Below are 27,826 nucleotides of genomic sequence, written 5' to 3'. Positions count from 1 at the left end.
AAAGGCATTGTAGAAAGAATAAAATCCCCAACTGTAATTTTACAACTAAGCAAGTTTTTATTTTAGCGTTGTCAGTAAAAAAAAATAGTTGTCGACTTGTTGACTCAAGTTTTTAGGTCTTGTCTTAGTTTCGTTGTGTGGAGTCTCTTGTGATTTTTTGATTGTGTTATTCTTACAGTCTCATTTTTAACCTTTGGAAAGTGTCCCTGTATATTTTCTAAGATTTAGCTCACTTTTATTGACAAATTCTTCACCAAAGTGTAGTTACATACTTCCAAAAACACACAGGTTAGTTTTGACATGATTGTGGGGACTTGTCCTTATCAACACACATGCACGCACGCACACACACACACATGTTTATACCAAATTGTTTACAATACCCAAAAATTCATGAAAACAAACGCAACAGAGACAACTGAGAATACATTCATTAAAACTCATAACCCCTTCAAAATGTGTTTTATATATTGAGATGCACTGTAAAACAAGACATTTCTGTTTTATTTTGTGGATTGAAGAACAGAAGTGATCAGCCACTAAAGGGATGTGAAGTTGTAATGCAGTTTCGTTGGCCACACCGCACACACCACAGGAGGTTTTCTGGCGTGTATAAATCTTTAAGGGTTTAGAGAAACTCATCAAACGATGCCATGTGCTCCTATTCTAACCTCTGCTGTCTGCAGCCAGTCTTTTATGTTCCATTACTTTGGTTTGGTTACATCATATGCATTGTCCTGTAACACACTCTTTTTCTTCAGGGTGCATCTTAGAATGATCCTTACACGCAGATAGACCTGTGTTGAGAAATCTTTGTGTCTTGTGTCAAAAGCTCTGCTTCAGAATCTAATGAGCTGCAGTGCTGTCTACATAGACATCCCAACGGCTATGGACCCTCACAAGTGAATGATGGGAAGAAACTGTTAACAGTCACTGTCACACCACACAAATGACCCACAAGAGACTCGACTAAAGCTCACAGCTGACTGATGTTCTGTTGCCAACGGCTCCATTCTCAAATAAACAAACCAAATCTTGGATGATCGTGAAACAGGAAAATATTTATTTTCAAAGATGAATATTTTAGACCAAAAATCATACATGACGATATTTTGCAGTATCATTTCTCAACATTTCATTGGCCATATTTGGACATTTTCCACTGAGCTCACTGCTATGCATTCTGGGATTGCCTAATCCGAAAGGCATACATGCAATGCAGTCTGAGACCTTTTATTAATGTGTTTATTTATTAATTCGAATTGTTTTTTAATAAACCAGCGTAATATTTCTGTCTATTTCTTGGAACAGCTTTTATGTTGTGAATGATGCTCTCAAACATGATCTGTGGTTTGGAACAGAGCTGCTGTGGATGACCGTGTTTTACATAGAATGCTACAGTCTATTGTGTCTTGTGGGTGGAAATAAGTCTCCTTTAAAGTTTTAATCCCTAACAACCTTTTTAACATCACAGATGGTTTGAAAAATTAAAGTCCCCTTTAAGTTGCTCAAAATCAGAAAAGCTGCAGTCAGGACAAAAAAGAAAATCCTTTCAGACATCAGCAATACAAAAAACATGATGGAAGAAAATATTTCCTTTTAAAAGAAAGAAATGCACTTTTGGAAACCAGTTTAAACACACTTAAGGAGCGCCTGTGCTTTCATCTAGAAAATGCATGTAGATGTATCTGTCCAAATCAGTGGAAAATGTACAATAACTGTAAGTTAAATGCGTAGCGAGCACATGATAACACACAGAAACAATACAGTGACGTATCTCATTGAGAATCATCATCATCATCATCATCGGGATGGAGGTGTGTTGTGTCCAGTTCAGCAGAGGAAATTCAATTTGGTTCAAATCACAATTCAATTTCAACCCCGTGGATCTTTGCGCAGTCTTTTCAAGGAATTCCTTCCATTCGTCTCCTGGAATGAATTCAATTCACCCTCCTGAACTGAAACAGCATGGAAATGAAATCCACCCGCATGCATTCACACAGAGAGAGCATTTTTTGGCTGAACGTCTCCGTGCGAGTCGGCTCCCACACTGCTGCTTTGGTGATTTACTTTCAGAAACAAGCACGATATCTTAATTCCCTTTGGTGGGATTCGTAAAAACTCGAAGGAAGTAAACAGACACATCGGTAGCGAGGTCAGCCAAGTATACTTCCAGTGTTTGTGATGAAGTAAACTCAACGCTATTTTTAAAAGCGCCCAAAGCCTTAAGCGAAGATGAACATCCACCCAAAAGGCATGCGCTCTTTCATTCTCACTGAGCAGTTTCACACTTGGCCGTTTAGCAATGTTTTATTTTTGGTATAAATATCGAATACATCTAAATTCCATTTTTTATGTCTGCGATATTGTCTCAGCTTGCTTCTTTCTAAAAGACAGTCTGTATGATGTGAGAGAGTGCCACAACTGGTTGCAATATGGATTAAATAAGACCTACAGTGTAGAAATCAATAATTGAAAGTGGAAATAATGAGTGTTTCCAAACAGGATTCAAATACTCAACACTACGGGTTGACCAATCCACCATTGTCTGGTTAGATGCCTTAATTGATGCAATGCAAATAAGAACAAAGAATTCTTGAAATACAGCATCTACCGGCTCATGTTGGGCTGTTCACACTTACAGAGCAATGAGAGATGCTGAAAGTACCACAGACTTTACACATGACTGTAAATGAACCTATGAAAGTGCATACAAACAAAGTTCAATGAATTGGAATCGACTGGGTTTTGTGGTGTGTGGAGTCGCTCTGTGCTTCTCTCTCACACACACAGACAAGCCATTTCTATCAGACACTTTCCTGAGGTTTTATCACTCTCGCCCTCACACACACACACACAGATTCTATTTATGGCCCGGATCTGTCAATTCTCCAGTGAAAATGGAGGAACTGGATTTACAATTAAAGCTCACCACATAAATAACCTGTACAAGGCCACAAACACACACACAATGAATGTACACCATGGCAATATGATCAACCAACCAAACTGAGTCCAACTACCACACCGGGACGCCTCGTCTCCATGGCACCCGCAACACATCCATTAGATATAAATATTCCTTGCTGTACTCTCTCCATCGCTCTAACTCAGATATGTGTGTCCTTCATATACTGATTTGTCTGTTCCGTGGATGTCAGTGTCTCACTGTGACCTGTTAGGCTCAGCTCAGAAGGGCCGTAAACATAATTGTCCTCTTCCAGGTCTTCAGCAACCAGAACAACTGATCCTGCTGCCGCCGTGCTCTGAAGCCCCCGGATCGAGCCCCTACGCTATGGCTTTGAGCAAGTCCCACCCTTTTATCTCCTGTCCACTAGGGGGAGCTCTCACGCACGGTCAGCTCAAGCGCAGCGGGTAGAGAGCGAGCACGAGCGCTCAGCAGGGTGTGTTTGTGTCGAGGCAGAGGTGTTGGTGAGAGGAAACAGCAGAGGTTGAGGTACCGTTGTTCTGTCCGATCATGGCTACAGTCAGAGACTCCAGGCTTCTAAGAGAGTCTCCGTGATTGGTCGGCTTGAAGGATAAGGATGACGTGATGTCTGCTGATTGGCTGAAGCCAGTCCGCTTGTCTACCGAGTCATCCCCTGAATGCCTGTAGAGGGGACTGCCTTCAGGCCTAGAGTCAGAATTGGCGTTTTCAGGAAAGCTGAATTCCTCAAACACTCCAATCTCCCTCTGGGTTGATGGGTAATATGTCTTGGTAAGGGTGGTAGCGCTTGGGGCATCGCATTCAGAGGTGTTTGCAACCAGGTTAGTGGTTGGGTATGAGTATCCAACAGCTGGTAAGGGAATAGGAGGAGTGATACCCTGGGGCAGGTACCCTGACGGAGGAGGTGGAGGGCTGTAGCCGGTCGGAAGAACAGCCTGCGACGGGTACCGTGTGTTTGGGTAACTGTACGCGGCTAGGCTAGGTGAAGTGTTGGCGCTGTAGGCTGGCACCAGACTGGCGTGGGAAGGGGTGGGGTGGAAAAGAGAGCCGCCATAGGTGCCTAAAGGCTGCAGGTATGGCGTGCTGAAGGGGGCGCTGCTGTATTCCTGATTTCCGGTTTGACTGGTACAGTTACTGCTGGAGAAAGGTTCCGATAGGCTACCGTTGCCAACAATGGGTGAGTTACACACAGACACATCGGACACACTTAACTGTGCTTTAGGAAGAAGTTCAGGAACACAACCCAACGGGGTATACACGGTCTCAAGCCAAGGCTCCGCTTCTATCTTTCGTCCGTTGAGAAGAGGCAGGGCGCTGTTCACCACACCCAGTCCGTTAACGCTAACAGAAACGGCTGCGTCCGGATATCCCACAAGTCCGTTTTCGCAGGGTAGATCCAAGATGGAATATCTCTCGGCGTACCTCTTGAGCAGGTTAGATGCAGTCAGAGCTGAAATGTCATCGTTGGCCCATGAATGCTGGTACGCCGCAGCGGAGGACGAACCTGTTAACCTCGGATCTCGGAGTACTTCGATCTTACGTCCTGGAGAACGGGTGGTGGAGGTGATGTCATAGTGTTGCTCCGCCCACTGTGACTGCTCGGGGCTCCACTGCATCGTCACGCCTGCCAGTCAAACGAAGAAAACGATTATCAAACAAATTGTCTTTTGAACATCAAGCAAAGCTCACTGAAGTTCATGAAATATAAACAGCATTGTAAAGGAATGTTGGAAATTTTTCATTTTTATGCCACCCACATGTATTTACTTATCAATATGAAAGAATAATTTATTCTAAAATAATTAAATAATAATTAAAAAAATTATGCTTTCTTGTGATAAAAATAACGTTTTCCACAAAAACAAGAAACGTTTATATAATTGACAATAATAGGCCTGTATATGTTAGAAGACACAAGGACAACGGTAAAAATAATAAAATAAGGCTAATACGAAGCACAAACAATCATTTAAAACCAAAATGAAGGACAAATAAAAATGTACATTTTAAAATAAAGCACAGGTGAAAATTGTAATGCTAAAATGTAGCACAAGTGATTATATAAATATTAAAACAAAACGGCTTTCAAAAACTGCAAGGTCATGGGTTCGAATCCCAGGAAACAAACATAAAATGTACAGTTTAAAGTGACTTTGGATAAAAACATCTGCCAAATGCATAAATGTGAATGTAAAATGTTCTGAACACATTCCCAGGGTAAAGCTGGACTTTACAGACACAGTAGTAGCATTCTGTATGTTTCATGATGTTTAATTTCACAAAATTAGCTAGATAATGAGTGAAGTTTACATTCGGTTGTGTACAGGTCGTCTTACATGCACACACACGTGAAGCGCAGCTCTGTGATGATATCATTACGGCGTGATGCTGAGACACAGCAGAAGGCTTCATCTCAAGTGAATGAAATAAAAGCTCTTTAATGTAATCAAGGAACCTCATATTACACTCGCTCAGTTTCTCACTCGGTTTCACTGACTCGCACACAACACACAGGAACATAATATTTCAGCATACTGTAATAATGATTGATCAATAACCTAGCTCTCGGCATTAGCAACTGAACCCGACAACAGATGTCACCCCTAAAAATACCGTATCTCTGTCATTTCTGCTCCGCACACATACACACAACAGCACCCAGATTCTAGGTTATGAAACAAAGAGCTTTTCTTCCGTTTGAATTTTGGCATATGGCCGATCGGAGAGACAGATCAGCAGAGAAAGGAAAAGAAAAGAGAAATAGAGAGATTATTTTAACATTTAAAAATACACCTAATGTCAGTCATGTTTAAAGGTGGCGATCAGTAAACTTGTAATAAACTTGTTTGTCTTACCGTACGAATAGAGAACAGATTTGGAAAAGCATTACGCATCAGAAACATCGCAATGTTTTGTTGAGACACAACAGACGAAATAAAACAAAAGAAAGAGACGTTTGTCCATTTCACAGCAGATGGATATTGATTTCAGGCTGATGGAGCAAAATTTACATGTTCTATCCATCTCAATTAAAAACTGCCCCATTACGTTCAATTCCATTGGGCAGAAAATCCTCTCTGATCAATACACACAACTCCAGGTCACTCCGTACACTCTCACAGGGGAAAAGGTTGGATTTTACAGCCAACACACACGTGCATGATGAAAAAACCAACAGTGATCCTCTGAAACTTTAACCAACATAAATCAATGATTTTGAAAATCATTCTTTAAGCTCATTAAAGACAAAGAAAAAATAAACATTCCGTCATCATTTATTCGCCCTCATGTCATTTAAAACCTGTGTGTGAGTCTTTCTTCAGGGGGACACTAAAGAAGATATTTTGAGAAATGTCCCAGTGGTTTTGTGTTCATACAATGGAAGTCAACGGGGATCAATGGTCTCCAAGCAAAAAACTATTACAGCATTAAGGAGGTTTTATCAAACTGCTCAACAGACGATAAGACAACGATTTTCTGCCTTTGATAACTTTGTGAAAAGCGCAATACACGACTAGTCTTAACTAGTCAGGTCAAGACTATAAAATGTTTCAAATGAAGCTTCAATAAGAATACACATCAGGTAAACCTCAGAGATGCTTTAGACAAATGACCAAACCTAAATTACATGAACTGAATTATATTTATAAAAAATATAAAGTTAAAGTATAGCAGTACACTACAATACACTACACTTATGAATGGTTTTATTTGAGCTGTTCTGTGGCTGGTTTTGTTTTTTTCTCACTTGTGTTAAACCAAATAATGGCTGATATTCCCTGTGTACTGAATCTAAAGTCCAAAGCGACGTGTTATAAAGTCCAATATCGGCCGTGGTTTGCTGGAATGCTTTTAAATGCCTTTTGTGTTGAGCTCTACAGAACTACCTGAACAATCCCATTAGCTGTGTGCACGCACACACACACACACACACACACACACACACACACACACACACACACACACACACACACACACGTGTACGCGCACACGCACACACACACACGCACACACACCGTGTAACGCGGCACATCGCCACACACACACAACCACAACACACGTGGACGCACACACACACACACACACAACACACACACACACACACACACACACACACACACACAACACACACACACGCACACGAGTGTACACGCGCACACACACACACACACGCCACATAACGAGCACCACACACACACACACACAACACACACAACTGCGCGCACACACACACACACACACACACACACAACACAACACACGTTGGCACGCACCACGCACACACACACACACAACACGTGTGTACGCGCACACACACACACGTGTGTAGGCATGCACACACACACACGCGTACGCACATACACACACGCACACACACACATACACACACGAACACACACACACACGTGTGTACGCACACACATGTTGGGTTTCCATGTTTTATGGGGACATTCCATAGACACAATGGTTTTTATACTGTACAAACTGTATGTCATATTCCCTCCCCCTAACCCTAACAATCACACACAACTGTCTGCTCTTTTACATTTTCACAGAAGTTCATTCTGTATGATTTATAAGCTTGTTTCCTCATGGGGACCAAAAAATGTCCCCACAAGGACAAGGGTTTTGGATATTGCCATCTTTGTGGGGACATTTTGTCCCCATACCGTAGGGTTTACCCTTCCCACACACACACGTATGACAGAAAATATCCCCACACAATTGTATTACTAAACACTGTATGGTTTACCAGGACACACACACAGCGATCTCTCAAGCAATGTTCCGTACTCTTGAGGAAGACGTTTCATTATCTGGTTTAAGATGAAGAGCACTTCACTTCATCATCCGCTCCTCACCGAGTGTTTATCATCTCTTCAAACAATGCTTACAATGTCAGTCTGTAAATGTATATGAGCTACTATTTAAAATCAGAATCGCATCGACGGACAGCGAGACTCACATCTCCTGAGTGAAATCTCAGGTTTCTCCAGCAACAAAATCAATACATCACACAAACTCACACACACACACGCACGCACGCACGCACGCACAGCATTCATAAAGCGCTTTTATTGAGTAATTAAACAGCCATTACTGTCGCCAACAGCAAAACAGTAAAAAGACAGACATAGACAAAACACACACACATAATCTAGAGCAATGCCTTCAACAAGTGCCTATTGTGATAGACATCTACAGTATATTTGAAAAAATAATTATAAACCATCCAACTATTTTCAGGACAAAGTCCACCAGGTTAGGCAGTTGCAACATTTAAGCTTTATATTTGATCAGTATGTGTGTTCTGTGGGACTCAAGCCCATGAAAAGGGGAAAAGGTTGGATTTTACAGCCAACACAAACGTGAATGTTGAAAAAAAACAAAAGTGATCCTCTGAAACTTTAACCAACATAAATCAATGATTTTGAAAATCATTCTTTAAGCTCATTAAAGACAAAGTTTACACAAAAATAAACATTCCGTCATCAATGGTCTCCAAACAAAAAAACTATTACAGCATTAAGGAGGTTTTATCAAACTGCTCAACAGACGATAAGACAACGATTTTCTGCTTTTGATAACTATTTGATACCCTAACACTTGTGTAATAAGCCAAATAATGGCTTCTGTGTGGACTGAATCTAAAGTCCAATATCGGCCGTGGTTTGCTGGAATGCTTTTAAATGCCTTTTGTGTTGAGCTCTACAGACACGCGTGTACGCACACACACACACAGACACACACACACACACACACGTGTGTACACACACAATGATCAGTTCCTTAATCAAATATAGCATGGTTTTACATGACGGGTCACGTGGAGCACTTCTAAAGTGCAGGTCAGCAGGTCACCAAACATCTCCAATTGTTTTCCAGGCAGAAAATCCGTTTCCAAATCAACACATGAAGGTGAATAAATAATGCCAGAAAGTTCATTATAAAGTGACCTATTTCCGCTCTGTTTTTCTATCTATTAATAAAGCAGAAAATGCATTTGATACAAAACCGCACTCTTACTGACCACAAAGGGCATGATTTTCACTCTGTGTGTGTGTGTGTGTGTGAGAACAGTTCTCCTGTTGTGTCGGCAGTTTGACCATTGTGAGAGTGGCAGGGTGGAAGCCCTCTAATTCTTCTTTAATGTGAATGGGCCATTCAATCTCAACGTCCTCTCTTCAAAAGAGAGAGAGAGAGACTGACAGCACATAATCTCAGCAGCTAAGGGTCTCTGAAAGTCGAAGCTCAGGGAGATGAAAACAAAAGTATTATGCGTATTTTTTTTAACGAAAAGTACTTTTGAATGTGCTCAAGTATGAAAGTAAAACAAACACGTAGAAATGTATGAAATGTAGGAGTTAAAAGTATGACATGCTTTATGATGTGGTGAATTTTTTTAAAGAAAAAAAATACTTCCGACAAATTCAGACATTATATGTACCGACTCTCATGACACAAAACACAAAAGGAGAAATTTTGAAGATTCTAAACTTTTCACTATTCATGAACATAATGAATGCCAGCCGGTACGATCTGTACGGTGTGTAAACACAATTTCATGGCAATTATTTGTAACTATTTTGTAAGGTGGCTAATTCGTAAGAATCCACAAAATCTCATTTGTACTTTCCAGTGTGAGTTTCTCCCCGTGATGTTTGGGATGGTGTCAAGAATGGAGCTTCTAATTTATGCTTTTTTTAAAGTGTGATTTAAACACATCGATTTTGTGTGATTCACATTGAACAAATTCATTCGACATCACCTCATTTTTGGGGAGCCAATCTAAACATTTATCTGGACAAGAAGACAATACTGTATGTGAAGAATGACTTCAGTTTCAATCTCTCCCTCACACCAGTCGAACATTACATTACTTTTAATGTGGAATATTTTAAATAGTGATTTTAACCTTGTGGAGCTTAACAAAGGAAGAACTGTCTGTGTATTAAAAGAGCTAAACATTTTCCAAACATTTCCCTTCTGGGTTCCAAAGAAAAAGAAAAACAGCATACAGGCATATTTTTAGTTGAACCAGCCCTTTAATCCAAATTAATTTAAGTGAATCAAACATTTGACTTCCTCAGAAAAATATCAAAAAAATTCAGACCTCATTTCTTCCCATCACTTCACTTCTTTGCTCTTTTTCTCCTCTGACTCTCTCTCTCTCTCTCTCTCTCTCTCTCTTCTGCAGACAGATTATTTAAAACCTCTATAAAAGACATAGCTGGAGCTTAAATCACTTTCATATCTCTCTAAACGGGAGACGAACGCTACACGCATGTCAATGACCGATTCAATTCCGCACGCCATTTTCCTGCTAATTAACACAGCACCGTCTTCATTTAGAGACACAATGCAGAGCGCTGCGCTGAGGCCGTCTGCCGCTGACATCGCCCTTTAATAGGGCTTTAGCATATTAAACAGCTCAATCATCCCTCACGCACACACACGCACGCACGCACACAGGAGAGTGCTCTGTGTAATAGCAATAGACATGAGGATGATAACATGAAGAACAGAAAGTATGACAGAAGTATAAATTAAGTAATGAAAGTTAGTTCTACTTACTTAAATATTTGAAGTTCCTGAAACACATTTTTACTTTTGAGTAAAGTATATTTTTTGATTAACTTGAAGTTTTAACTAAAACTAAATAAAAATAATTTGCTCCTTGTTCAATTTACTAAATTTAGAATTTAAAAAGTTCAACACAATTGGTCGAGAAGGATTTCCAATTCCCAGCATGCTTTGCATCAGACTGCATTAGGAGAGTAAATATGATTATTTTATGTGTTTTTCAGTAAAGTTAAAGATTTGTTAATGTTTAATGTTCACTTATCTTATATATTTAGAAGAGTTTGATATAGTTTTCATTTTTGTCACTAAGACTTATTAAGAACTTTAATTTAACATTTACCAAAATTTGCAAGTTCTGCTTACTTAAACAAAGATCTCTAAAACTGAAAAACTTTGAGGCAACAAATTGGCTTTTTATGAGTATTGGCAATTTATCCGGGTTTACAGTGTACATTTGCAGTGTTTCTTCGCGGTCAGTTTTGACATGATGGACTTTTAGAAAATCCCCCTAAAACACCATTTTTTTTGTCTTGTTGGCAAATAAATGCAAAAAAGAATACATATACATGCTAAATTATGAATTATGAAAGACATTCTGTGATGGAAATGCCCAAGACAATCTCATGCCAATTCCTAACTATATTTACTGTACAATCTGCTTGTTGTTGTGTTTAGAGATAGGCTTTCAGTCTTGGTTCTGCTCAAGCAATTCACATCGTAAATATTCATTCGAAATCACCGCCTGGTAAAATAGTTATGTTTTCCATGAAATCAGGTTGAAATGAAACATTCTCACATTTTTTGCATAATTTAACAAATTACAGATTTGATTACGGATTAAATAATTATGCACACTACAAATGCTGCCCACGAGTCATAATTAGAGGAGTCTTTCTTAGATTTCTTAAAATATCGTATATGTCATATTTTATTTGAAGCATGCTCGTTTTTTGACACCCTGCTAAATTAATACATTACTCTTTTGGTTGGAAAAAAACATTTAAAATGATGGAAAAATAATAATAATAAATCATAATTTAACAAAATGTGATATGAATCCCTGTGATGGACAGTTTCACAGATTCTGACCTGAGACAGCTGGGACAGACTCCAGCACTCTCCTCCACCTCCAGTCCTGGCCAAAAGTGATGTCCAGATTGTGGAGCATTTTTACACAATATTTTCTTTAAATGCCCCCACACGTAAGATTACACTATCAAAAAATAGAGAAAATTAAATAGAGAGAAAAATGGAGAAAACACTAAACCTTTTAGGGATTTATTAGCCAAAAGATGAACTATAGTGTATCAGAGAATATGGGTTTTAATCTAATGTACATACAAAAATACATAAAATATTACGAACTGCTTTTTGTTTGTCTAAGATTTTTGACTTTGGCAGTCATTCTTCTGGCTCTTGATTTAATAAACTGTATTTTTGCCAAACCTCCTTAAATTCTTCTCAAAGCTGAAGATCGGTTTACACAACACACATAGAAAATATTTAAGACATCTTAATACAAATACGTTTGAAGTTCGGCCAATACTGCCCAGTACTGGACAGATGATGTTTTATGTTTATTCACATTTAGTATGGACCATCTTGTAATAAAATGTCATAAATTTGCAATGGATTTATAAAGTCTATGATTAAACGTGCATGTTCTGTACAAGGGTAAAATAAATCTCCACATAAAAGGGACTTCCAAGGTAACGCAAATAAATGATGTCTGCAGGCACAGTAAAAATATAACAAGAAGAAAAGATTAGAGATATAAATGCACATAGTCTAATAAACATCCTTGTGAGAACATCTTCCGTCACTTCATATCTACATATTTAGATGTGTGAAAAGATGGATGAGAGGGAGAGAGGAATAAAAGAAAAGTGTGATATTAAAGACGGAAGGTTTGTTTCATTACAAAATTAACAAACAACAGAACGAGACACAAACCAGCGTTTAACACTTGACATCTGACCTGTTTACACTGCATTTACACATACTGCACAGAGGCGGCCGGCATAAATACAGTTACACAACTGTAAAAATTCTGCGATTATTAGAAAAAAGCACAAATGAAGGCCCACACCTACATCACTGGGGCGAAAGCAGATCAAACAGATTCGTACAAACAAGATTGTATAAATTCACTCCCTCATATAATTACCATGCGAGCTTGCTGGTTGTCATGGCAACAATCGTTTAATTCTGCTAATTTCGTTTAGCACAGCCAAAGCAGCATCAGAGCCATCTTACATGTACACATTTGACAAACTTGTTTCTAAAGTGACTTACACAGTGTCTACACCGGACGCGACCACAGTGACAAATGGCTTGTTCTTCATGGGTTTGTCGTGTCGTGTCACGCCGCATCTAGTGTGGACTAGGGCTGGGAGACTTGGCCTAAAATCAAAATTTCGATGAATTGAACATTTTCTCTCGATTACAATTATTGAACGATTATTTTGTTTTTGTGTGGACACTAGTTGTGTCCCAATTTTGACATACTACTATACACTATGCACTTAAACTATGCACTCAACCATCTAGTGTCTGAATTTAATAAGAGTAGTATCGTCCCAAATGGAATACTAAACAGTTAACCGGAAGTGTGTGCAGTTTCCCAGACGAGGGCAAATGACGTCAATCTCACAATACAATGCATGTCAATAAAAATCTATTTGTACATCGTTCATTTAATGTCATTTTAATCTGTATTGCTCAGCATGACTTAAGTCAGCATTAAACTGAAGCGTAATCACTCTGCACGCGGACTTTGCTCGAGCAGCCCTTCTGCTACGCAAGCAAAACTGCGACCGTTGAGAGTGTCCAGAGTTGCACACTTCATATTTCGGTTGAATGAGTGCATCATCCGGGTACTTCAAGTGCACTTCTTTATTCAGAAATGTTAACGTGAACGTACTACTCACACTATTTATACTACAAAATGGCGTAGAATAGTGCATACGTGCGCAGTTTGGGACGCATCTACGGTCTTACGGTGGATTCAAGTTAAACATTTTGTTCAGTACCTGGGGTTTGAACCCATGACCTTTTGCACTGCTAACACAGCACTGCACTAAACCGTATGACATAGGCCTAATAACAACCACCACAAAAATATTTTTCAGGTATTCAAGCAGGTACAGCAATACATTTCTTGGTGTCTATATTTGCAAAGTTAGACACAGGAATTCTCTTAATTGACGAATACCTGTCAAACGTCATATTTTTGTCTCTGTGAAGTGTGGGATGGACTCAATGACCCCACATTCTGTAAAATAACCATCACGCACAATACTGACAAAGAGAGGGAGAGAGTTGTCATTTGGCAAAGCATCCTAGCCCAAATTATGCACACCTAACCAACCTCAACACCGCGCGCTCACGGCTGATTTCCCGCCAGAATCCCATCAGAGCAGCAGGCGTTTATTACGCGCCCGCGCAGCAGTTGCGCTGACCGCGGCGCGCGCTACATGATTGCGGTCCGTAACCTCCAATCTCAACTACCTCTCCCCTGACGCGAGCGGGGAAAACGCTATCATAGCAATGAAAATCAATCCGAGTCCTGCACGACCGACATGAAGGAAACATCCGAGTGAACAGATTGAAAAAAAACGACTTCAATGGGAAAACACATAAATTGAGAAGGGAGACAAGGGATTCAAAGGAATTGAGGCTAAATTATAAATAATAATAAAAGCATAATAATAATAAGGAATGCATATGCATGGCTGACATTTATAAATAATGAAACCGTGAATAATTGTATAAAGTAAAGATGACACCAGTTACTGGAGATGTTGCGTGTTTGAAATGAAACTGAGAAATATCACCTACCATACACACCGCTGATCATATTGCTGGACATCAACACAGTGATGGACGGACGGCGCACACAGTCAATGTAAATGTGTGCTATAATATATTTTTAAGTGAGCAGAACTTTGAATCTACATGCAAACAAAGTCTTCAGTCGACAGCAACTCCAAACTGTGAGGAAAGAGAGAAAGAGAGACAACGTGTGTTTGCCATTGTATTCAAGTAGCCTATACCAAACAGACAAGTCATTCTAACGGTTAGAATGAACAATTAATAAAAAGTAAACAATGCCACGGTTTCACTACAGTAGCCTAACCATACAAATCGTCATGAAAAATGTATAGTTAAGTTATTAGTTTTTACTATAATAATGATTATTTTTCATAAGGGGTCGTACACGTGTCCTTGTTTTATAAAACAGCGTAACTTTTTCATACGTAAATATTACGAAATAAATATGACTCATATTTATAATTGTTAGTATACTACAATGAGCCTATATAATATGCATTTATGTAAACAACAATCTACATAAAGTATCTCTGCACTTTATCAACGCTGTACTAAAAGTCATGCAAAGAAAGGTTCGTCTTTAAGAGAAACGCAATAAAGTAAATCAAAGACCATATCGCGCTGTCACTGTCGTCTTGACACACATCACGATACGGCTCGATATTGTCTCATTATAAAAGTCTAGCTCAATAATAAAACTTTCGGTCTCGCGCTCAAACTGCAACAATTTCGTGGCGTTCGATGCACCGCCGAACAGATTCTGCGCGCGCTGTGTTTGGATCGGGCCTGTGTCCGAAGGTCCGAGAGCTCTGTCCGTGCGGTTGCATGGCCCCTGTCTCTCTCTCCGGCACAAACGGACAGCTGCTGGACACAAACAAAGTGAAAGATTTACCTGTTTGACGGCGGGAGAGCGGCTGTGACGTTGAGAGAGGAGGGATGCGGGTTACTCCGGGTCTGTGATGTTCTGGAACGGGTCCGAGTCGAGGCTGGAGAGACTGACCACCACACAAACACTGACCACATCTACTGCCATGTTGGAATTCCAGAAGCTCACGCCAGCTGCCGAAAAGAAAGCGAAGCTTTATCTCCTACTGCGCATGCGCCCAGCCAGACCGACGGTGTGTCCAGTCTCTCTCTCTCTCTCTCTCTCGATTCGAAATAGCTTTATTGTTAAAAGAATACTTTTCCAAACTGTTATGTAAAATAAATATTAAGCAAATATTACACTGACACAAGAAAACAGTCATCATGGTATCTGCTCCTATATAGTTCAACTGATTTATGACTTTTGATATATGTTTGGAGATTTTAAAATAATAAATTTACATCTCATGAAATATATATATATATATAATTATATTTAATGAAAATATTTTATAAAAATACATAACTCTTCTCTCTCTGTCCATACACAAACATAGTATGGCATTATTTTACACACCATCAAAGACAATGGATTTGAACATCTATGATCATTAATGTAAAATATAATTTCTAACATTCATGTTTAACACGAGACAATAAAAAACAATCTAAGCTAGGTTAAGACAACGTGGATAGAGCATCATTAAAACAATTCATCCAAATGAGAAGAGCTGCAAGAAATGATTAATCTTTTACTTATGGCATATATATATTTGTTTTATGTCTACTTTTTTGATACAATATTATTTAATTTAAGAATGGTGTAAAGGTAATTACCTTTAATGCAGGTAATGTGTCTGAATATAAAAAACTAGAAGCGTATATAATATGCATGATCACGTATATAAAGTAGCCGCAGACAAATTCAATCAGTGGAAAGAAACTAAACATCATCTCATTCTAACCCACATGTTTTCTCATTACACAGCCACTCATGTCTGTCTCTCATGATCATTTCGCATAAAAAGCACAAGCTTAGCATAAATTACGAATATTTCTGCATATTAGCCAGGAAAGCCGTGACACGTTAATGACCCCGGTGTCAAACGGAGAAGAAAACGAAACATAGATAATCTGACAGAATGAGAAATAGAAAGAATAACAAAACAGGACAATCTCTACTTGACATTTAAGATTGTTTCTAATCACCTTTCCTTTATTAAGGCCTGTTTTCATTTCACGCTGTGCAGTAAGAGGAACTCATCAAAAAAGGTAATATTTGACATAGGCCTACACAAGGGGACTGAATGTGAGCTGAAATGTGATTTAATGCCAAGGGTAGGCAACATTTACTGTCCATGTTCTATTGTTCATTTCTAGACTAAATATGTTGTGCTGTGTGTTTGCCTTTTCGCTCTGTATCTCTCTGGGTAAGGGCAGGGAGGAGAGGCCAAGCGCACGGCATTGTGGGGGTTCGAATGCGGTGACATCAGAGGAAATGTCAGAGATTGTGGGAGGTGATGATAAAGAGAAACTCAGCTCCGTGCCCCAAAGCTTTACTGACATTTTTGGACAGTTGGAAAGGTCAGACGTACCTTCAGTTAAAAACGACTCCTTTTACACACATGTGGGTGAAATAAAGCAACAATATCATGACTTTACCTTATTTACTCAGGTTTATATTGATATGACTCCTTTTACAAAAAAATAACCCATTCACGGGTGTGTTTGCACATGTGAAATTCATGTGGCTTTTCTGTGATGGGTTCACTTAAAAAAAAAAAAAAACAGTAATTTTACCGTTTACAGATTTTTCGCACTGTAATGTAAAAACCTGTATTTTTTACAGATGTCGCGCATATTTTTAAAATACGGTAAAAACAGTCAAATTACAGAAAATGCTTCAAATGTACAAAAAAAACATGATAAACTTTGAAAAAACTGTTATTGTCTGACAGAAAAAGACGTATTTTTACATTGTTGCGTTTACACATGAAATAATACATGTTTGTATATGATGTCTAGAATATCAACACTACACAATCTAGTTCTTCAAACGTCTGCTGTGTCATTCAAGTCGAAGGCCTCCAGCATTCTAATCAATAGATTTCATTGGATTTTAAGTGCAGATGTGTGTCTGACAGCTTCATCTGAGGTCCGTTCCACCCGAGACAGACTTTATGTAAAAGAGTTTGGCTGTGATTGTTAATTAGGGCTTTAGGTGATCAGTATTCATGACTGTTCGCGGCGGGTCGCTCTCGCCGGGTGTGTCTGCGCCGAGCGGGGGTTGAGGGAGCGCTGATCTGGCGTCAGTGGCCGGCGGAAAGTGTGTGTGCCACAAACTTGCCGGAATACTGATGAGAGAGGTTAGCAAGGCCCCCGTCCGCCGGGAAACAAGTAAACGTTTGGTCCGTCTCACGCAAGAGCGATGGACTTTACACAAGGTGCATATTTGAATAGGAATTCAGTTCCCTCACCCACACATTCTCACTCATAGATTTATAAAAGACAAAACGTGTACGGGTCAGATGACCGAAATCACCCCCCCTCCTCAAACGGCCGTGGCAAACATACACCCAGCAGTGTTTACAGGCACACGTGGGTTTCAATAGCCCAATTTTATGAAAAGCCCCTCATTGTGCTTAGCGGGGTCTTATTCAATCAGCCGTGCCTGCTGGAAAAGCGTCGGTACGCACCGCTGAGAGGTGCTCGAGGAGGGCAAGAAAACACGCCTGGAAAATGAGAGGGAAATGTGAAATGGCTGAAGGTCTTGAAGGTGGAGATGTAGCCGTTCGGCACGCTGGCGTGGCCTTGAGAGTTCTCTTCAAACAAAGAGCACAGAAAATAAATAAACTTCATCCTTTTTATCTCTTTGATTGCCTGGAGTATAAAGTAATATCAACAACTTCTTTTCACTGGTTTTATAAAGTCTGTACATGTTGTCCTGATGGACAGATTAGATGTTAGAGTGCGGTGGGTTTTTAAAGACCACTTGCGCTCCTCTGTGATTTGATCTTTGTGTTCGTTCTTAAAGGTTCAGAGTATGAAATTTAGTAACATCTAGTGGTGAGGTTACGAATTGCAACCAACGGTTCACTCCACCCCTCGCTTTCGAAGCACTACGGTGGCTGTCACAGAACTGAGATATCGTCACGTTTTCTCTTCTTCGCTGGATGAGATCCTTCTAAGGTAATAAGAGTTACATCTGCTTCTTTATGAAAGATCTTCATACACCTCTGAACACATGTATATTATATTGCATTTCTGTCAAAAGATCCAACAAAAAGTTACACATTGGGCTTTTAAGATGATGACAGTACGCTGGGGTACATGAGCTGCATCAGAACCAGTGATGTGATGCATTTGATGTGTAAGCCAAGAACAGTGAAGGCTTCCTTGAAGAAATATTTCACCCAAAAAACGTTGTTCCACACCCTCATGACTTTGTCACAAAATGTGACATATTTTGTTACATTTACATTTAGTCATTTAGCAGACGCTTTTATTCAAAGCGACTTACAAATGAGGTAAACGATAGAAGCAATTGGAACAACAAAAAGCATAAGTGCAGTAAAAAACTGGTCTCATATAGCCTACCACAGTAAACAAAGCAAAAGATTTTTTTAAAGGACAGAAAGAGTAGAAAAGAGATTGAACTGATGGGTCATGTGCTGACGGAAGAGATGTGTTTTCAAACGATTCTTAAAGATGGCCACAGAATCTGCTGATCTTGTAGCAGCGGGCAGATCATTCCATAAATGTGGAACCGATCCAGAGAAGGTACGTGAGAGAGATTTTTTCCCTTTTTGGGATGGCACCACAAGACGTAGTTCGTTTGCAGAGCGTAGGGATCTGGCGGGTACATAAGTCTGTATTCGCGAGTGAAGGTAAGGGGGTACCGAATCAGTGGTGGTCTTAAAGGCCAGGAGCAGAGTTTTGAATTTGATGCGAGCGACTATAGGGAGCCAATGTAACTTAGTGAAGAGAGGAGTGACGTGCGCTCACTTCGGTTCATTGAAGACCACTCTTGCCGCTGCATTCTGGATCATCTGTAGAGGTTTGGTTGTGCAAGATGGAAGTCCAGACAGTAGCGCATTGCAGTAGTCCAGTCTGGACAGAACAAGAGCCTGGACTAGGACTTGCATAGCATGCTCGGACAGGAAAGGTCTGATTTTCCTAATGTTGTAGAGGATGAATCTATAGGACCGGGTGGTGCTGGCAACATGATCCGAGAAGTTTAGCTGATCATCGATCACCACTCCCAGATTTCTCCATTTCTGAATGGAGAGGTTGTGATGAGTCTTTGTGTCAGCCGGGATTACAAGCAGGCTGCTCTTGCCATATCTCAGGACTGAGAGCAGTGCAGTCTCGGTGGAATGACCGCTCTTGAAACCAGAGTGTTTGCTGTCCAGGAGGTTGTTCTGCGTGAGAAAGGAGGAGAGCTGGTTAAATACAACACGCTCAAGAGTTTTGGCGATGAAGAGTTTACCCAAAGTCAATGGTGTCCAAATCTTTCAATCTCAAGAACAGAGAAAAAGGAAGCAGAAAAGAAAGCCATGTAACCTATATTCTCAAAATCTGTATGGAACTCTTTCTTCAGTGGAACACAGAAGACGACATTTTGAGAAATGTCTTGGTGATTTTGTGTTTATACAATGGAAGTCAATGGGATTCAATGTTGTTTGGCTATCAACGTTCTTCAAAATATCTTCCTTTGTGATCTGAAGAAGAAAATGATACAGGTTTGGAATGACATGAGGATGAATAAATGATGACAGATTTAAATGTAAGGGGGACTGTCCCTTTAAGCACAGGACTGAACATGCACTAGCAGCAGACAGAGCATTTAAAGTCTAGACAGAGCAAATGTAAAACAATGTCTGCCACCTTGTGGCCATAGAAAACCAACACGTTCATTTATAAAACAATGAACAAACACAGAGTGACATACATAACTGATGCATTTTGCACTTTGTTTCTTTGCTATTTCTATATGGTCTCCAAATCTGAAGAAAAAAATCTTACATGTGAGGTTTGTAAACATATGTTATTTATTCATGCACAAAAATAAGATGTCAAACATCATTAGGAAAAAAATATCTTGGGGAAAAACACCTCAGAAATACAAGCCTTCATTAATACACAAAATATTTACAAGACATGATAAAGCGTTCACATATTCAGACTTGGCATATTATTGTTTCTATGACCATCAGTTGAAATGCTGGCAACGCTCATATCAGACGTCATTTCTGGAACACATCAAACATCTTGACCGAATTCCAGAAATTAGAAAGAAATTCTCACAGAATACACATAGAAACACAAGTTTGGTGAAAACAGATAAAGCTTTCAAAATGTAATTCATCATCAAAGCAAAATATTCACAATGATAAAACCAAGAAAGTGACAAAAGAGATTCGATCTTCTGGTGATGAACACCTCATTCAGACTGAACATCATCTACCTGGAGAAAAAGCACGAGGCTCATGTCAGAGAATAACACGCATACATCCCGTGCATGTTTATTGTTATCTGTGATGAAAACTGTTATGGGTGGAGTCATTATTTCTAATTTCATAAAGGCGTTTAAACAAAACGCACACTGAAATGCATCAAATATTTAGTCGAAAATGGCTAAACACGTGAACAGAAATTCACACAAACACCCCAAGAGGAAGGAAGACGCATCTTAAATAAACAAAGTGTACATGACAAACTAAACACAACTCATTCATCACACGGTCACAAAGTCAAGATGCGTCAATGAACTAACGCACACATTTCCTTGTCATCCGACAGGAATCTAACAGGATTACAAGACATAAACTTCCGAATGTCAACAAACTGACTGAATGATGCACTTCGGAAATCCAAGTTTAAAGCCAGATTTGAAGAAATAAAGAACTAATCATTTGCCAATGACACTTCTCCAGAAGATAACATTCTGTTGATATTTTGTGGATTTTATTTACTCACTATGCGTGTGTGCGTGTGTGTGTGTGTTCATGTCCCACCTCTTGTTGTGTTTGGGATCCATCCCACGTCTGCAATGTTTGGCCTTCTGAAATACAGCCAAAGCAAAAAGAGAACAAGCATCAGAGCGTGATTTAGACGGATGTCCAGGAGGTAGAGGAACTGAGCCGTGATCCACTGGTTCCGGTTCAGGCTTGGTTTGGGTGGAGTGGGCTTTTGGTTTCGAGAGGTGCGAGTCCCCTTCGTAAACGGTATTTGAATTGAGAGCTTCATCTTGGTCAAAGTGACTTTCACGGTTCGGCCACCGGTTGCGTGTTCGGGCATCTGTGGCCGTCTCCATCTCTTCATCGCTGGCGTTTTCTCCATCACTGTTATTCTCATGCCAGCAGACAGGTGGCGGCGGATATGGGAAATTCTCATCATCTACTTCCATTTGTGAGTTTCGGAATTCTCTTTTAATCTTCCCCCGGGCATCTTTAATTCTCTTACCGTCAACACCTATAAACTTTCTTCTCCTCTCTTTGTATTCCTCCATCCAGTTCTCCTCCTTACAGGTCTCCAGCGGAGCACGTTCTTGTCTTTCATCTATATTTGAATGAATCGACTCGCTAGCCTGTCTCAGATTATTTGTCATTTGACTCCCAACTGGTTTGAGATTCTTCAAGCCCGTCCGGAACAACTCTAGATCTTCTTTGATGTTTTTCAGGTGAAGAGATCGCCCATTGTTGATTTTCTCCATCTCGACGTCCGTCCATGTTTGATTCTCTTTTTCTAAGTGCCGAAGAACCTCTGAAAGGTTCTCGGGCGTCTCTGAAGCCCTTTTGAAAAGTTCACTTTGGACCTCTTCTTCTGCAGGTTCTTCAGTGTGGATCTCTGGGTGTTCCAGGGCACCGGGGCTCAGGTCCTGTTCTGTTTCGGCAGTGTCGGATATCTGCTGGGTCGGTGACACCTCAAAGCGTCTCTGAGGAACCACGGTGAAGGTGGTCAAACCTTCTCTCTCACAGGAGTTCCTCAACAGATGACAGCCAGGAGGAGCCTGAAACTCTTGATGCTGGACCGTTGGAGAACTAAAGAGGAGTCAAGAATATTACAGTTGGCTAACGTTATCCGAAAAGATTCACACAAACCATACAGAATAGGAAAACTCCAAAAGTCGTAGCTTTCATGTTTAAGAACATTGGCATCTTTAGATGTAGGAAGGTTTGACAAACCTTAGAGAATTAAAAAAAATATGAAGACATTTCTTAAACAAACATACATTTCAGAAGACAACTTTCTCTGATGTCGAGCCTGCAGTGATTCCACAAGTTCACTCATAACTTCAGCGATCGCAGGGCAACGGCCGGCTACATGAGCTCTAGATTTGTCGGAACTGTTGTCGTCATCTTCATCATTTTCTACTCGAGTAAAACAAAACATATAATAACATACACTTGTGGTAACATTGCTGTGCATCCGCGTGTCTGTAAAGCCATTCTATCACATTATACTGGATCTCATCTCTCCACACAATAAATAAACCAATGCAAAGTATTTCATTTCATTTATTTAAAGACCATCTGTTTTAGTAAAGAGAATTTCAGCAGTTTATTTGGCAACAACAACAACAAACACTTGACAGAGTTTGGGGGGAAACAAACAAACAGGAAGCACACAGAAAATGAACAACAAAGAAATCAAGAGCACATGTTTAGACAGGACATTATTCAAACATGTAAAGCAGACAAACAAAATAAACAAACAATAAAAATAAAGGCAGATGGCGTCATATCCAGGACTATATTCAGTTGCACTGAATTTACTGAAATTTTCGATGAATTCTTGAACCCACAAATCGATTGAATGACATTTGATAAAACTACTGCACAGTTATTTAAATAAAGGTACAGTTCACCCAAAAATAAATCTTTCATCATTTACTCATCCTTATGTCATTTTAAATCTGCATGACTTACTTTCTTTTTCAGAATGCAAAAGAAGATATTTTGAAGAATGTGAATAATCAAACATCACTGAACATCTTTAACTTCAATTGTATGAAGACAAAACCACCGAAACATTCCTCAAACTATCTTCTTTTGCGTTTCACTAAAGAAAGAGTCACGTTCAGATTTACAACACCATGAGGATGAATAAATGATGACTGAATTTGTATTTTTTTACTATGCACTATGTGTGCAAGCATGATTATGTTTCACTCCACATTACGTACACTAGAACAAACTGTCCCAACACTACAAACAAGGTATTAAAATGAGATGAAACCCCAGCCATAACGCACTGTTATTCACACAGACAAGAATGATTCAGACAAACCTGCGTGTCTAAACAAAATAATACTTATTGTCAGATAACAAGAACACAGTGAAGATCTCTAGAGAATTAGGACGAATCACACTGAATTGCTAGAATGAGAGTGTGACACTATACACGGAAGACCGTGACATGAAGGCGATGTAATGTCAACAACACAAAGACACACAACCATCACTGATGACAGCAGGCACAGAAACAAGCACCAGGACAAGACAAGGAAAGACACCACAGAGCCGGTTAAACGCCACCTCCTGGTAGAACAGTGTAAAACAAAAGTCAACAATCAATCCAACACTGACAGACATTTGGGCACTTTTCAAAATAACTTCCAGTGCATGACAAGCTTTACATTTTCATCAGTACGTGTTTGAACCCATGACCTTCACGCTGCGAACGCAATCCTGTACATTTACAGGCTCGGATACTTTTTGCACTATAATAATTTATAAGAGAGAACATTTTTAGTTACGTCAAATACTTAAGCAGATAGTGGCATGACAAGCATTCAATGGATCATATTAAAATAAACTGTATAAAAAAACACCTGCAGACACGTCATGTACACAAACGAACGCATACCTTTGTTATCTGCATCAGATGGAGGGGGCGGAGCTTTCCTTTTAGTTCTTTTAAGAGAGGACTCGGTGGATAATATTCGACTGAGTAGACCCTAAGCAAGATACAAGCAGAAACATGAGAAGAATTTATTACGGTATAAATCATTCTTATGACTATTCTGAATTGCATCGAACTACAAACGACAATTTGAAAGGACCTAAATAAATGTAAATAGCATTTTTCAGCGTTGTTTTAAACAGTATTGCCTTCCCCTCTTTTTTCTATTTCCAAGTGATCTAAATTGTCAGGTCATCCAATAGACCATAATTCACATGTGTCAATCCAGGTGTGGACTAATGTGGTAATCATCACGTCATACCCACCTGTTTTCCAGATGTGTCCTGCTCTGAAAGTTCAGTAAAGTCTTTGTAAACAAGTTCACAGCCGACGCTCTGTGATGTCATCAGAGGAGCACGTGGAGCGGGTCTCTTCTTGGGCATGTCTGCAGCATCCGCAGGTAAAGCCGAGTGACCGTTGAGACACGTCTCTCTGACCGCATGCTGGCTGTTCAGTTCAGGAGAACCTGGAGCACTGACAGTCAAAACCTGCAGGACAAAAAACAAAAATCAGAACAAGCCACATTGCAGCTCACTCATTTTAAAGCATATACTGTACGTTCACAAATATTAATATAAAGTAATCATAAAATGGAAATTCAAATGATTACAATTCTAAACACGAATGCACCTGGAGTTTTGGATCATCACAGTCAAGAGGTCAACATGATAAAAATCTTCTTTCAAAAGGCAAATTTAAAAAAATTCATGAGGCCATGTGTGTTCATGAGGCCACAGGCAGTTGCGACCGTCACAGCGAGACAGACAGATAAACCCACAGACGGGCGGAAAGTGTGACACGAACCCACCTGCTCAGATGTTTTCTTGCTCTTTTTAAAAAAGCCAAAAAATCCTTTGTTTCCCTTCTCTCTCTGGTTCTTCTCTTTGACTGGGGTTTGAACACCTGAAAACACGCAAATCAAATACACAATTTTGTGGACCGATATAGTTTACAGAACAGTGTGCTAATGTAGAAGTTGTTTCATTGGTGGTTGGTGGGGTGGAGTTTTGTACCTTCTGTTGACACGGGACCAGCGGAGTGATTGGTTGAAACCACTAGAAGTAATAGATAATTAAACAATTTATTGCGCAACATAAATGCTTTAAAAAAACAACAACAAAAAAACATTCATTTGGAATATAACATCAGGACCTTTTTAAAACGTTTTATCTTCTGAATATCAAGTCAACGTGAAGTCAATTTAATGAACTTTTTCATCTTATAAAGACTGTGGCCCATCATTATAAATAAGCACCACATTTGCCCTCTGACAGATGCTTTTCTCCTAAATGACTTGCAGGACACTTGTTAAAGGGACAGACTGACTTAAACCAACAACCTGCTGGTTACCAGTATCACTGACCTTTCATGTCTTTGGCGTACAGCTCTCTGATTCCATAGTCATTGAGTGTTTTGGTGAGGTCCAGGCGCTCCTCTGACCGGTACGTCCTCATTAAGAGGGTGGTATCTGGATTAAACTCGCACTTCTCACACAGCGAGGGCATCAACTCAGCCAGCGGCACTCTGGGATTGACCCGCACCACTGCTTTATGAGACTTCTTGTAGTTTATCAAAAGACGAACTGTTGGCTAGAAAATATGATGCAATACAAACAAAACAAAACAGGTGCAGAAACCCACAATTACCAGCTGACATCAGACAAAAACCTGCCTTCCAACGATGAAACAATATTTCTACTAGACTCACCACAGGCAAATGAGGCTTTTTCCTGTTAGCATCGTCACTCCCTTTAGCTTGCAGGAGGACTTTCTCAAACTCAAGAGAGCCAATCGGAGAGTTGGGTTTGAAACTGATGTGGTTCTGATTGGTGGAGACGAGTTTGATGACATGATCTGATGGAACGAGGCGGTGTTGAGCGCACAAAATCACCAGAACGTCCATCACTGGCTTACTGCAAACACACACATTTTAAGGTGAGGATTCATAAACATATTTAACATGAGGACATCATTCTTCAACTCTCTCTCTCTCTCTCTCTCACCTGCCGTGTACTGTGGCTGTGGTCTCCTGACCTCCTGGAAGCTGCACGCTCAGAGTGATGTCCCTGTCTGTCAAGTCTTCTTGAGGGTCCATGTGTGTGCCGTAGAAAGTTTGAAATCTATAAAACTAAAAAAAACTGAAAGTTCAGATAATGTTTATCCATAAATAAGATATTTGGGCATATATAACAATGCTGGACTATGATTTTCAAAAGTAGTTCAACTTCTGTGGAACTTAGAGACACAATAAACAAAAGAAATGCATTAAATTGTCCATATTATTTGACCCAAACACTGTATAAAACAACCGAATGTAACCTGGTATTTAATTATAAAAGTCATACCATCACGCAATCTTAAAGTCATACCAACAGTAAACCAGAGGTGTTTAATTATCAATAGATATCCTGAAAGTAACAAAAAAGTCCAAGTAAAATTGGGGAAGCCCAATGTGTGTCAACGCCTTTGGGTGTGTCCTGAGCGCGCGCCATGGAGCGTCAAAACGCATGCCTTAGCTGACCGCGCGTGACGCTTCATAAGAGCGCGTGCAAACTGTGCGCATTTCCCACGAGATTTACGACAAACGCGCTTGACGAGCACCTGCTGCGAATCTAACCAAAATGGTGAGCCAATGCACAACCAATGTACACACAAAACAAGGCATGAGATATTTAAAACCAATCTAGATGTGTTAATTCAGCTAACAGTTTGTTCGAGATGTTTTAATAGTTTAAACCCTTCATATTATACGCATATATTCAGCGTTGTAGTTTACTGTTACATGAAGCACAGGATTAAGTGAAGCACGATCAGCAGCTCACCGGTGCGCATGTGAACATTAAAAGAATTTAACGCTAAAACTTGGCGCATTTAATGCAGCATGTGTGTGATATCTTTACCTTTACAGTCTTCCGTCAGTTCTGTGGCGTTCAGATGAATGAAACTAAAGACGCGATGTGAAGTTCTGAGCAATGCAGCAGGGAAGGTGCGAACACAAGCCTGTCTAATCCTCTACACTACTTTATGGACATGCCCAGTTCAATGACATCAACAAATCTCTCTCTCTCTCTCTCTCTCTCTCTCTCTCGCGCGCGCGCACACACACACACACACACACACACACACACACACACACACACACACACACACACACACACACACACACAGAGAGAGTGAGAGGTACTGTGACTTTAACATATTAAAATTGTCAACTTAACACCAACTAAGTGCATTTCATAAAAAATATTTATTTAAAGTTGGTGTCTGAGAGAAAGGCCTGTGGACATTAGTATTACATGTATGAACATAAACACGTGTAGAGTGATTTAGTAATCAGGGGAAATGTCTTAACATTTTATCCAAAGTGATTTACTGAAAAAATGATTTTAGCTGTTTGTCCGATTTGATTAATTTAAATAAGTTAAATCAACACAATTTTTGTAAAATTTGGTCACAACACGATTTTTCATGTTCAGTTATGTAATTGAATCCCTTCACGTTGGCACTACATAAATGTTTGTGTTGTGTTGACATAAATCCTCCGCCTAGTTGTAACGATTATATTTCCCAGCATGCTTTGCGGAAGACTGCATTTTGAGAGTTATTTTCTTAATTAAGTGTTGTTTGTGTG

At 39.8% G+C, this 27,826-nt stretch overlaps 2 protein-coding genes across 4 annotated transcripts; both read right to left on the bottom strand.

The window, feature by feature from the left end:
• Nucleotides 1-1,046: 1,046 nt before the first annotated feature.
• On the bottom strand, nt 1,047-15,415 carry LOC130556854 (fidgetin). 2 transcript variants are annotated; one of them, XM_057338170.1, is made up of 4 exons: nt 15,258-15,415; nt 14,372-14,524; nt 11,621-11,744; nt 1,047-4,571 (listed from the first exon to the last, which is right to left on the bottom strand). In XM_057338170.1, exons 3-4 carry the CDS (start codon nt 11,697-11,699, stop codon nt 3,397-3,399), a joined length of 1,254 nt encoding a protein of 417 aa, XP_057194153.1. In that variant the 5' UTR covers nt 11,700-11,744; nt 14,372-14,524; nt 15,258-15,415; the 3' UTR covers nt 1,047-3,396. The 2 variants fall into 2 exon arrangements, with proteins under 2 accessions (XP_057194153.1, XP_057194154.1); XM_057338171.1 differs by lacking the exon at nt 11,621-11,744.
• Nucleotides 15,416-19,553: 4,138 nt separating this feature from the next.
• Nucleotides 19,554-27,209, bottom strand: cobll1a (cordon-bleu WH2 repeat protein-like 1a). Of its 2 annotated transcripts, none has more exons than XM_057338286.1 (11): nt 27,096-27,209; nt 26,199-26,323; nt 25,904-26,108; nt 25,560-25,785; nt 25,210-25,251; nt 25,005-25,099; nt 24,463-24,684; nt 24,101-24,191; nt 22,464-22,602; nt 21,247-22,272; nt 19,554-19,650 (listed from the first exon to the last, which is right to left on the bottom strand). In XM_057338286.1, the coding sequence occupies exons 2-11, from the start codon at nt 26,288-26,290 to the stop codon at nt 19,575-19,577; spliced, it is 2,214 nt and encodes a 737-aa protein (XP_057194269.1). In that variant the 5' UTR covers nt 26,291-26,323; nt 27,096-27,209; the 3' UTR covers nt 19,554-19,574. The 2 variants fall into 2 exon arrangements, with proteins under 2 accessions (XP_057194269.1, XP_057194270.1); XM_057338287.1 differs by lacking the exon at nt 19,554-19,650 and adding an exon at nt 20,311-20,696.
• Between the last annotated feature and the right edge of the window lie 617 nt (nt 27,210-27,826).

Source organism: Triplophysa rosa, linkage group LG7 (assembly GCF_024868665.1).
Source record: "Triplophysa rosa linkage group LG7, Trosa_1v2, whole genome shotgun sequence".
NCBI lineage: Eukaryota > Metazoa > Chordata > Actinopteri > Cypriniformes > Nemacheilidae > Triplophysa > Triplophysa rosa.
Note: the sequence above shows the minus strand (reverse complement) of the source record. Positions and strands in the feature narration are given on the sequence as shown.

What these genes read in the sequence shown, in the direction of transcription:
- LOC130556854 (XM_057338170.1), bottom strand. Translation starts at nt 11,699, where the DNA reads ATGCTCCACAATCTGGACATCACTTTTGGCCAGGACTGGAGGTGGAGG. An exon ending in GTCTGTCCCAGCTGTCTCAG is followed by an intron (nt 4,572 to 11,620) that starts GTCAGAATCTGT and finishes TTTGACTGGCAG; the next exon opens with GCGTGACGATGCAGTGGAGC.
- cobll1a (XM_057338286.1), bottom strand. Translation starts at nt 26,290, where the DNA reads ATGGACCCTCAAGAAGACTTGACAGACAGGGACATCACTCTGAGCGTG. An exon ending in GCAAGAAAACATCTGAGCAG is followed by an intron (nt 24,685 to 25,004) that starts GTGGGTTCGTGT and finishes TTTGTCCTGCAG; the next exon opens with GTTTTGACTGTCAGTGCTCC. An exon ending in AGAAAGTTGTCTTCTGAAAT is followed by an intron (nt 22,273 to 22,463) that starts GTATGTTTGTTT and finishes ACTCCTCTTTAG; the next exon opens with TTCTCCAACGGTCCAGCATC.